The sequence below is a fragment of the Lathyrus oleraceus genome, chromosome 5, assembly GCF_024323335.1.
Source record: "Lathyrus oleraceus cultivar Zhongwan6 chromosome 5, CAAS_Psat_ZW6_1.0, whole genome shotgun sequence".
Lineage (NCBI taxonomy): Eukaryota > Viridiplantae > Streptophyta > Magnoliopsida > Fabales > Fabaceae > Lathyrus > Lathyrus oleraceus.
This window is the reverse complement of record NC_066583.1, coordinates 458,370,049-458,381,953: the sequence shown is the minus strand read 5'-3', so window position 1 is coordinate 458,381,953 and position 11,905 is coordinate 458,370,049. Positions and strand designations below refer to the sequence as shown.

Below are 11,905 nucleotides of genomic sequence, written 5' to 3'. Positions count from 1 at the left end.
TTCCAAAAATTTTGAAAGCTGACAAAGATGATTTGATTTTTGTTTATGGTAAAGGGCATCTCCATGCTATTTCTAGCATAGGCGGTGAAATTCTCTGGAGGAAAGATCTTGCCAGTGACAACATTGAATTTAACCATATTGTTCAGTCTCTTGAAGTGATTTTTGCAGCTGCCTTTGTTGGCTCTTCAATGTTTTACGTGTATGAACTGAATACTAAGAATGAAGAGTTGTTAATCGCATAACACTTCCCTTTGGAACTTTTGGGGAATCATTATCGGTCTCAGGTGATAGGTTTGTGGTATAAACAAATTCCGGACCTCCATAAAGATTGGTCTGGAAAGGCAGTAATACTACCATCAAGACTTCCAGAACTATTCACATTAAAAATCAATTCCAATGTTCTTTTAATTAAAAATCAATTTCATTGCTCTTTTAATTAAAAATCAACTCCACTGTTCACATTAAAATCAATTCCAATGTTTCTTTTCACTAAAATTACAAATGAAGGTGTAGTTGCTGTTGCTGGTGAGGCATTGAGAATTTTTACCATTGAAAGATTAGGAGAAACCTTTAATGAGACAGTTATCCCACTTCGATACACACCTAGAAAATTTGTGCTGCAGTTTACGCCCAAAAGGAGTTTAGCTGCTGGATTTATTCACATATATAGGTTTCTAGAGGATGGAAGGTCTCTTGAACTACTTCACAAAACTCAAGTTGAAGGCGTTCCTCTTGCTCTAAGTCAGTTTCAGGGAAGATTACTTGCAGGAATGGGACCTGTTCTCAGGTTGTATGATTTGGGAAAAAGAAGATTATTAAGAAAGTGTGAGAATAAACTATTCCCCAACACAATTGTCTCTATTCAAATCTACCGTGATCGAATTTATGTTGGTGACATCCAAGAGTCTTTTCATTACTGCAAGTATAGACGGGATGAAAACCAACTTTACATATTCGCTGATGATTGTGTTCCGAGATGGCTTACGGCATCATACCACATAGATTTTGACACCATGGCTGGTGCGGACAAGTTTGGAAATATCTATTTCGTGCGGTTGCCGCAAGACGTATCTGATGAGATAGAAGAAGATCCTACTGGCGGGAGGATCAAGTGGGAGCAGGGTAAGTTGAATGGAGCTCCCAATAAGGTGGAAGAAATTGTACAATTTCATGTTGGCGATGTGATCTCATGCCTGCAAAAGGCCTCTCTTATACCAGGTGGCGGAGAGTGTATTTTATATGGAACTGTTATGGGAAGTATTGGGGCATTACATGCTTTTACTTCACGAGATGATGTTGATTTCTTTTCTCATTTGGAGATGCATATGAGGCAAGATAATCCACCTTTGTGCGGAAGAGACCACGTGGCATATAGATCTGCCTATTTTCATGTTAAGGATGTTATTGATGGGGACCTATGTGAGCAATACCCAACATTGCCAATGGATTTGCAGCGAAAAATTGCGGATGAATTGGACAGGACCCCTGGAGAAATTCTGAAGAAACCTGTGAAAGTACAAAAATGTGATCTTTAGTGAAAACAGAACCATTTTTTTCCAAACTCTGAAAATTCAAAATCAAATCAAATTCATCTCAAACAAAAACATAGTGTGTGTTTGTGTCTTCATCACCGTCACAATCCCATGTTATGTTCTTTTTCTGTTGAGTAGTCACAAACAACACCAATTCCACAAGCTGCATTCCAAGACCTGCATCATTTCCAAACATACAAAAAAGAATAACAGCAGTGGTTCTCAGGCACAGCCAAACCAGTCCCAGTTGTCACACCTGCTATACCGTCGATTTCGCGACAATAGATGATGAAGCGTTGACGTTGAAGCTGAAGATTGATTCTGCGTGCAGCAAAATGAAGAACCTCACTTCCCAAACCGAAGCGTGAAGAAAGGTTATTGAAGGGCAGTTTGAAGATTGGAGAATTCTGTTCGGTTTCGGTTCGTGAGTGTTGAAGATTGTGGATGAAGGTTCAGTTGGATGTCATGGTCGGTTATGAGTCGTTGGCCATTTTCGAAATTCTGGTGGATCATTGGTTTGATACCGTCGTAAGAGCCTGAGCATCAATGATTTGGATCTCCTAGCTTCTACTGAATTTCGCACACCTTGGATTACGAGAACTGGTGCTGGCAATGCTAACAGTACACCAAAGCGACGCTATGGAACTGGGGGTTCTCCCTACATAATTTTTGACCAAGATCGTTGCCGCCGTGAGATTGCTAGGATGATCATTATGCATGATTACCCCCTCCACATGGTTGAACATCCAGGATTTGTTGCGTTTGTCCAAAATCTGCTATCCCCGTGAATTTCTTTCCACATGACTCCATTAACTCCTCTAATCAATACAGGTGCTTAGTAGAGATGCACACCACAAAGAAGAGGCAAGCTTATCATACTATATATCCTACCCCAAATCTGCTAATGGGGGCCCCTAAATGGTAAAGTACACTTTGGCGAAAGCATGCATGAATTGAACTTGATCTGGATATAAATGGCCATTCAAACTGTGGCGCACTTGTGTTGTTCTACCAGGCTCAACTGTCATGATGTTTGGGGGGTGTGGTTGAAAGGTTCAAACAATGTTGCAGGCTGCTTTGAAGTACTTTATTACTTTCATGAGTTGGTGGTGTGATGCAGTTTTGGTTCTATTGTGGAAGGTTTGGACAGTTAGAGTTACAATGTATTATTTTGCTCGGTTTTTTTGGATGCCTTGCCTTTACGGTTCAGCTGATGTTGGAGGATTGACGACATGTATGGTTTGCATAAGGTTGGTGGCCTTAACAGAATCAGCAAGGTTCCAGCTGAGGGACATAATAATTCTTTTGCTTATGTGATGTCAGAATGGGCTAAGCAACAAGGTGAGAAACAGGGATGCCGAGTTTCAATTCCGACGATGCATGAAGGGAACACAGTTGACGGTTTTCATGTTTCTGACTTCGGAGCATTTGGTCAGCCGTATCGCCTAGAGGATGTCGTTGCTCTCAGTGGAAATTCAAACTCGATTTTTAACTCTCTAAAAGTAAGTGGCCAAACAATTTCTCCTGACCCTGTTCACTTCAATACGGTTGGAAAAGTTTCCGGGTTCAATTTTGATAAAAGCTGGCCTGAAAATAATGTTCCAGCAGTGCCCAAGTTTAGTAATTCTCGTGATTCTCTGTCTTCTCCTGCTATTAAAACACCATCGGTTTCTTCAGCATCATTATCTGTCTCGTCCTTAGCTTTGCCTACAGCAGCATGTATCCAAGCAACAATATGTTCAGCCAATATGGAAACACACTTAGAGCTAACTCTCACTTTGGCTCTTCTGCATATGGATCTAGAATAGGCTCTTACGATTACAAGTTTAGAGCCGCAGGTAATGGCTATGTTGCTAATGACTCCAGAAGAAATGTGGATGGTTTCAGTGAGCTAAATAAGGGACCAAGAGCTGCCAAGATTTATGATAATAAAGGCGCGAAAAGTCTTGGATCTGTCACATTATTACTCAAAGGACAGAACCTTCCAGTGAAGAGTGATAACAAAGAAGTTTTCTCTGGCTCAACTTGTAAACAAGGTGAAATTGAAGCTGTTGTCATTGCAACTAGTGTCCACACATTTTTCGATAAAGCAGCTCACCTTATGGACAATACAAGCCAAGTTGGACATTTCCAGAAGGTGCTTACCGCAATTGGAAACTTCTGTATCTGTTCCATTGCAGTTGGTATGTTGGCTGAGATCATAGTCATGTACCCAATTCAGCACCGCAAGTACAGAGACGGAATTGACAACCTTTTGGTCCTTTTGATCGGAGGAATTCCTATTGCTACGCCCGCTGTGTTGTCTGTAACTATGGCCATTGGTTCACACAGGCTCTCTCAGCAAGGATCTATTACCAAGCGAATGACTGTGTAACACCTCAAAATTTGCCCTCCTCTCTTGGGGCTAGCTTAACATATTGCATTTCATTTTGTAGGACATTAGGCATTACATCTTTGCATATCATGTGGAAACATTGAGCAAGTCCTCCTCCTAAGTCTTGTTCAGAAGATAAAGAGGTTAAAAGATTCAAGCCTAAGGGTTTCATGAATTGATCACTAGCCATCTGAGGGTTTGTGCTTCAATTAGGGTTTCTTGGTTCCTCAAGGAGATTGGGTATTATTTTGATTGAAATGGTACATCACCGTCATCATGGTCTTATCATCATCACCAAGAGGTTCATTGTGCCTGATCATTTTCCTTGGGATTAGGGTTTTGACCTCTGGTCAACCCTAATCAGTTGTATTATGCCAATCAGGGTTTGCAAGGAGATGAGGTCTTCATTGAGATGGGGATCATCACATGGTTTTATTGAGCTTGTAGAAGCTAGGGTTTCACTTTGGAGCCATTTCATCAGGAGATTGAGGCTCAAATTCATCTGTGCATGACCAAGTCATCTATCAACTGAAAAAAGTCAGCCAAAAGTCAACTGTTGGATTTGGAGGTGGGAAGTGATTAGAAATACCTCATTCATGTCCATACAAGTCTCATTTGACATTTCAAACATCAACATTGAAGAATTTGAGGTCAGATGAAAAGTTTCCAAAAATAGTAAGTGACCTGTAATTTGAAATTGCCAAAAATGGAAAGGTTTTCTCCTCAAGATTACATCATCAAGAAAGCTTCAAATGAAATTTTGTTGAACATGAAAGTTGTAGATCTTGTTCTCCCATTTCCAAAAAGTCCAAGAACATGAAATTCTCATGTATGGTTGAAAAGATATGGATCAATCATTGCCAAGCTAATTTGAACTTCAAACATGCATAACTTTCAAACCATAAGGCCAAATGGAGTGGTTCTTTTTGCAACATTTCTCTCTTGACATGAACTATCCAAAACATGCATCACATATCATGCATTTCCATCACAAAAATTTTGGACTTTTCATTTGAATTTTGGAGGGAAATTCCAAATTTGAAAATTAAGCATTGTTTTCATATTCTAGCATTGCATTTGATTGCCAAACAACATTTCAAGTGGATTGAACTCAAAATTCGTGCACTGTTCCATTGGTCATTACATGCATAAGGTGCATTTGCAAATTTGCATCAACACTTGGTTTTCACTAATTACACTTGCATTGCTTAATTGTGATTAACAAACATGATTAGTACATCATATATAAGTGAAATCATAACAGAAAATTGGATTAACACATCATAATTCTCAGATCTAGATCCATTTCATAATTTTCTTCACATTGTGCTCTCAAACTTTTCTTCATTTTTCTTCAAGTACATTGCCTGGTTCTTGATTGATTCATCATCCACAAGCATTGGAGAGGTAGATTGAAGCAAGATCCATCAAGTTTCGTGCATATTTGAGGCTGTTGAAGTTCACACTCATCCATGGCAGTTGGAGTTTCTGGCCAAATCGTGCAAGGTTAAGCATCGAGCATTCATCCATTCAATCATACAAGAGTGTTGGAGCATCTGTTTGTGCTTAGCAAGGCTTGAATCAACCAAATCCACTTCTGCATCTTCTTGAAGGTCAGAATTCGACTCTCATAATTCATGAAATAGTTATGTGCATATTGTAGATCTTTCATTGGTGGTTATGCTGAGCTTTAGATCCATGAAATCCATGCAGAAATGAGTGAGATATGCTAGATCTAAGTTTGACATGTGAAACTTCTTTTGCTCGAATCGTTTGATATATGTGGATTTAGAACAAATTAAGCATGGCATGTTAATGTACGTGGAAAGATGAACATAATGATGTGTTGGTTTTTGATTTCTGGACACTTTTGTTCTTGAGCCTCAAGAACACGATGAATGTGTATGAATGTGTTAAGTTTTCATGTCCAGATTGCTATTTGATCCGTTCCAGCGCTTGATGCATGTGTTTTTGTGTTAATGAACATGTACTGGACCACGTGTCTCCTGCATGGCAGATTGATTGGCCAGGAACGCTTTGCATTGCCACATAGACTTAAATGAAACGGTGCGTTTCATTAGGAAACGCGCCTCATTTCAAATGTCTCTTCTGTTCGAATCCGGGCGAAGGCTTTTTCAAATTGGCATTTTGCATTTTATCCATTTATTCCATATGCCATTCATGCTATGTGCTTCATGTTTTTTTATTTTTTTCTTCACTTCCAAAAATCATAACTCAATCAATGATGATCCAAATGATGTGTGGTTTTTTGCATCTTGTTCCTCATCATGTCTAGTATTTTTTGACTATTTTTCCAGAAATTGTGCACGGTTGAAAAATGTTTTGGCCTAGGGTTTGTGTATGCATGTGCTTTTTGAACCTTGCTTGCCATATGCTTTGTGAAATGATGAGTTTTCATCCAATGCTGTTGAAATTTGGTATGCTTAAACTAGACATCTTGATGGACATTTTGGTGTTGAGTTTGCATTTTTCTGATTTGTGGTTGCTGAGTTATGATCCTTTGGATGTAGGTGTGACAATGTAATGTGTGTCACACCTTTGCTTGCTCAACTTGATGAATTTCTTTGCCATGCCAAATAAATGCCAAATGATATGATTTTTTGCATGATGCTTCTTCTGGATGTTATGATTGATCATGATTTTTTGTGGATTTTTTGGATGCATTTCTGATTTGTTTGAGATTTTGCTTTCTGGATTGCCATTTGTGCACTTTTGAATAGTCTTGAACTTCAATGATTTGTGAAATACTGGTTGTTTATCCTATGGATTTGAAATTTTGCACATTGTTTCTAGATACATTGAAGTTTGTTTTGGTTTTGATTGGAGGTTTTTATCATTTGTCAATTTTGTTTTAGGCTTGTGCTAAGTTGATGTACCAAATTGTGTCTCATTTGAGCTTGTTTGTGCCTACCTTGCCTTATGGAATTTGATTACCATGCTTAAACTTGTCCAAATGCCTTGATTTTTGGTGTGTTGATCATGTGATGTGTTCTGTTCAGCCATGATTTTTCTTGAGATTTATTGAATCATTTTGGAATTAATATGGATTTGTTCATTCTGTTGCATCAATGAGCTTTCAACTTACATGCATTTCCTTATTTGATTTGTGAAATGAATTTGGTTGATGCTATTGACATGAGACCTTTTGGATTATCTTCTTATTGGATTAAAGTTGATTCATGTCAATTTTCATGTTCTGTTTTGAATTATTTCTCCCTCTTTGACCCTAGGCCTTGTCCTAGTGGTTTGTGCTTATGTTTGAGCTTTGTTTTCAGGATAAGAAGCATATGGCCATGAGGAGATTGATTCACATTGCTTGAGTTGGATTATTTGGTTGTTGTTGACTAACCTTGACTTGTTTTGTAGGTTGTTTTTAGCTCATTTGAGTTGAGCTTGTACCTTGCACATTGTAGCATTGCTTGTTTGACTGTCTGTTAACTGTTGACCATTAACTGTCTGTTTGACTTTGTGAGTTGTATACTGATTGAGTTGGATTGTTTTCAGGTACTTTAGTTGCTTGAGTTTATTGTGAACTTGCTTTTGCTTTGCTTGGTTGCTTAAGCATTGAGGTATAATGTCTCTGACTTCATGTAGTCTGGAAGACCTGTCCTGTTACTTGGGCAGACACCTGTCTGAAGTCCTCCTTAAGAGGCAATGCTTGTGTTTGTTTATTTTTGTGCCAAGCAGGAAAAGTCCTTTGATAAGGCAATTGGCAGATAAAAGAGATGTGTAGTCCATCTCCTGCTACTCAGTGTGTCATCCACTTTGCTCACACACCTTGTGTTGATGCATTGTGGATATTAACCAAAGATCTTTGTTGAGTCAGTCATATGTGGATAGAAGAGTTCCTGCTTTCTGAACTCCCACACTTTCATCTGTCTGAAGCTCTCCCAGGCCAGGGATAAGAGCTGTGAGGTCTTACCCTCACTTCCCATTTCATCTGCTTCACCCTAACTCTCAATGTTAGGGTTAAGAGCTAACTACACCCGATTCCAGTTGGCTTGTGTTTCACAGCCTAACCTTGTGTGAGCCCACTCTGTTTGTGTATAGTGTGTGCTAATTGTGTGTATGTTTGCTTTGCTTTGCCTGTTTAGGATAGCTTGCTGCCTGTGCAAGTTAGATAGAAACCTCAACCTAGGACCATGGTGGATTACATGATAACTATTAGGCTCGAGTCAGTCTCCCTTCTAGTTTGTCATTTCCCAGTCTCTGGTTAGGAGAAATTTTCTCCCCTGTTAAGGGGAACTACGTTGCCCTGATCCTCATACCAGATGAGGTACGTAGGCAGGAGATCGTACGAGATCTCTCCAGGCACCCTTTTTCTTTTTGTGTGTGTTTGCTTGACAGTTAGCAGGCTCGAGTACCAGACTCCCTGTTAGCTTGTTTGTTCAACTTTTTGTTGCTTTTGACGACTCAGCGTCCGGTTAAACCCTTTGTGTGTGTAGGAGTCTGACGTAAGTTCAGCGATTGGCAGTTGGTTTCCTGTGTGTGTTTGTTGGTTCAGAGTCTGATGTAAGTCCAGCGATTGGCATTCGGTTTCCATGTTTTCCGTTGTGTGTGGAGTCTGACATAAGTCCAGCGATTGGCAGTCGGTTTCCTGCGTGTGTTTTGTTTGGTGTGCGTGAGCCGAACTACGGTAGCTCTGATTCTCATTTCAGATGAGATACGTAGGCATAGGATGCGATATCCTAGCGAGCCCTTTCCCCTCTTCTCCCACCTGTGTTTGTTTCAGTGTGTGTGTGATGTTTGTGAGCAATTTCTTTAGCAACCTTTCTTCTATCTTTTTGAGCGTGGATCCCGTCGAGTACGACGGATGCGTAGGGGTGCTAATACCTTCCCTTCGCATAACCGACTCCCGATCCCATCTCTCTTTGGTCGCGAGACCATGTCTTTTCCAGGTTTACTTCGAGCGTTTTCTTTCCCTCTTTGGGATAAATAACGCACGGTGGCGGCTCTGTTTGTTTTGTTTTAGCCCGCCGGTTGTTTTTCGCGGATGCACTAGACTGCTATTGAAGAAATGGCTGGTATGGATGTACTTTGCAGTGACAATACTGGTACACTTACACTTAACAAGCTGAGTGTTGACAAGAACTTGATTGAGGTCTCTGAAAAGGGTGTGGACAAGGAACATGTTATGCTTCTTGCTGCAAGGGCTTCCAGGATTGAAAACCAGGATACCATAGATGCCGCCATTGTTGGAACTCTAGCTGATCCAAAAGAGGCAAGGGCTGGAGTAAGAGAGATTCATTTCTTACCATTCAATCCCGTGGATAAGAGAACAACCTTGACTTACATTGATAGCAATGGAAATTGGCACCGTGCAAGCAAAGGTGCTCCAGAGCAGATCATGAACCTGTGTAACCTTAGGGAAGATGCAAAGCGGAACATCCATGCTATTATTGACAAGTTTGCAGAGAGAGGTCTTCGTTCTCTTGCTGTTTCTAGACAGGAGGTTCCTGAGAAAACTAAAGAAAGCGCTGGTGGTCCTTGGCAGTTTGTTAGTTTGTTGTCACTGTTTGACCCACCTAGGCATGACAGTGCTGAAACTATTCGGAGAGCTCTTCATCTTGGTGTCAATGTTAAGATGATTACTGGTGATCAACTTGCCATAACAAAGGAAACTGGGAAAAGCACAAGCATTTCATTGCTACATAATCACTTGGAAGTTTTTGTGTTAACAACCATTCTCGAGTTGACTGGAGAGATGCAAAGTGATCTTATTCAATCACAATCCATTACTTTCCTTGAGATATTATTCAGATCTGCTCTTCTCTATAGGTTCAGTGATCCTATGACAATGAAAACCCTCCAGGTTATAGTAACTCGTCTCAACAAGGGGAGGTTATCGTATGATTTATATCTTCAGTTATTACTTGCTCACTCTCCGTTTGCTCCCATTCTCCATTCAGCTCGCAAACCAGCTGGTTCATTTTTGAAGCCTATATCCAGCATTTTGAAATGTATTGCCATTCCTTTTCTTGACCATTCAGAAAATAATGAGAAGCACAAGGTGCTAACAACCAAGCTCTCTAAAGGACCATTGGAAATTGTTAAATTGCTGTGGATACTGATGATGAAAACTGTTATAGTGAATCAAGAACTTCCTCTACTATTTTCCCCGATCAAAGCAAGGTTGTAGCAACGGATAAATCACTTATGCAGTTTTGTTTCGAATACTTGAAGATATTGCGCTTGTAGACCTCGTTAAAAACTCAACACGGCAAGATATCCTTCTGCAATAACAATGCAACAACACCACATAAAATCAGTCCAATTCCAAAAAAAAAAGAGAAAACATATATTCAAGTGAGTTACTGTGGTGATTTGTTTCTTACCAACAGTGAAGTTTTGGAAATGAAAGAGAACTGAGAAGGGGACTACAAATTGAATATGGACAAAATTCAAAACCTCTCCCAGTACAGACATTTCCCACTACTCTGAGGAAACACAACAACACAGCAGAGAGGAGATGAGTCATATATAAGAGAGGCCACTGTTCATAAAGAGGAAGAGCCGGAAAAACCCTAATTCCTTAGAGGAGCCGCCACTGTTCACCCACAAGGAAGGGAGAATTCTGAAAAAACCAAGCGCCGCTACTGTTCACTAAGAAGGAAGGAAGGTTTTCTGCAAAAAAAACAAAGGGTAGGACGAACGGGAGCTCAGAAGAGACGAATAGGAAGAAAGGAAACGTCCGGGGAAAACGTTCAGGCGAAACGCTTACCTACATTCGTCGGTCGAGCTCGCCGTAACCAGTTAGCTTCCTTTCCGAGCTTTATTTCTATGTTTCGATTCTGCTTTGCATCCTTCTGAGGAAACCATGGTTGTTGTTCCGATTTGATTTCATTTAGCAATACCGCCGCCTGTTTGTTTGTGATAATATCTTGCTGTTAAATCTTTGATGTTCAAAATGGAAAGAAACAGCATTTATGTGCGTTATGATGAATTTGTTTGAGTTCTGCTACTATTTTAAACTTTGTGTTTTATTTAAAAGGCTTGGTCCGTTTTTTTATGTTATTTATTAGCGCTTGAGATCATAAAACAAGGATGCCTGTCCGACGGAGTTGGTAAAAGGGATGCTTTGACAAGCTCCTAGTCTTGGGTTCAATTCCCATGTGTGCCATATTTGATTTTTGCAAAACTTTAATTTCTATTTCACATTTTTGTTTTAATCCCCTCATAATGTTTACCCTTTTATTTTATTTTAATTGTTAAACATCGATTTTAATTTATGGATTCAACAATTTTCATGTTGTTTATCTATGATTATTTTTGTCGATACATTGATAGTATTTCGCCGCGTTTTGATTAATCGCATATGACATTTCAGTTATTGTCAATATGCGCAAACCGACTTTGAGCACATTATTTAGGTTTTGTGTGTCCCTCAATTTTTATTCGTGCGCGTCCCGATGTTGTTTCTTTCAATTTAATTTTTAAGTGTCTTGTAAATATAATTTTGTATTTGTTGTTTTGTTCACATGGCTTACTCTTGGGCCTTCTTACAATGAGCTAGTTCTCTTGCACTTACACTCATACATTGCATTATTTGTTGTTTGGGCCCGATTTAATTATTCCAGTACTTTGAATCCCCATTCGACAAAATGTATCCCCACTCCCCTGGCATGTAATAACTTTATTGTTCTATTTCTTTATTGCTCGACTGTTTAGTTAGCTACTAACACAAGAATAAAATCAACAATTTCCAAAAGATCAAAAAACAAGACTCGATCCAACGTCGAGTATTTTATCAATAAACAAATCAATCCATTTCTCCCTCCTATTCTATTCCATTTCTTTCAAACTTTCATCAAACGCTTGATCCAACGTCAAGCCATTTTTCATAATCAAAAACTCAAAAATATTAATTCATATACTGCCTTTTCAATAAAGATGGAAATGGAACGTGGTGTATACCGCGCACTCCTGAGACTAGGATTCGAGATGGATGTCTCGCCTGTCCTAGCTCTCGCCATCATCC

At 39.5% G+C, this 11,905-nt stretch overlaps 3 protein-coding genes across 3 annotated transcripts; all 3 read left to right on the top strand.

The window, feature by feature from the left end:
* Positions 1-476: 476 nt before the first annotated feature.
* On the top strand, positions 477-1,535 carry LOC127081314 (spliceosome-associated protein 130 A). Its single transcript, XM_051021584.1, has one exon. It carries the CDS (start codon positions 477-479, stop codon positions 1,533-1,535), a length of 1,059 nt encoding a protein of 352 aa, XP_050877541.1.
* Positions 1,536-2,764: 1,229 nt separating this feature from the next.
* Positions 2,765-3,906, top strand: LOC127081313 (uncharacterized). Its single transcript, XM_051021583.1, has 2 exons — positions 2,765-3,225; positions 3,276-3,906. The coding sequence occupies exons 1-2, from the start codon at positions 2,765-2,767 to the stop codon at positions 3,904-3,906; spliced, it is 1,092 nt and encodes a 363-aa protein (XP_050877540.1).
* A 5,028-nt stretch (positions 3,907-8,934) lies between these two features.
* LOC127081312 (plasma membrane ATPase) lies at positions 8,935-10,066 on the top strand. The gene has a single exon (XM_051021582.1). The coding sequence runs from the start codon at positions 8,945-8,947 to the stop codon at positions 10,064-10,066; it is 1,122 nt and encodes a 373-aa protein (XP_050877539.1). The 5' UTR covers positions 8,935-8,944.
* Positions 10,067-11,905: the final 1,839 nt, after the last annotated feature.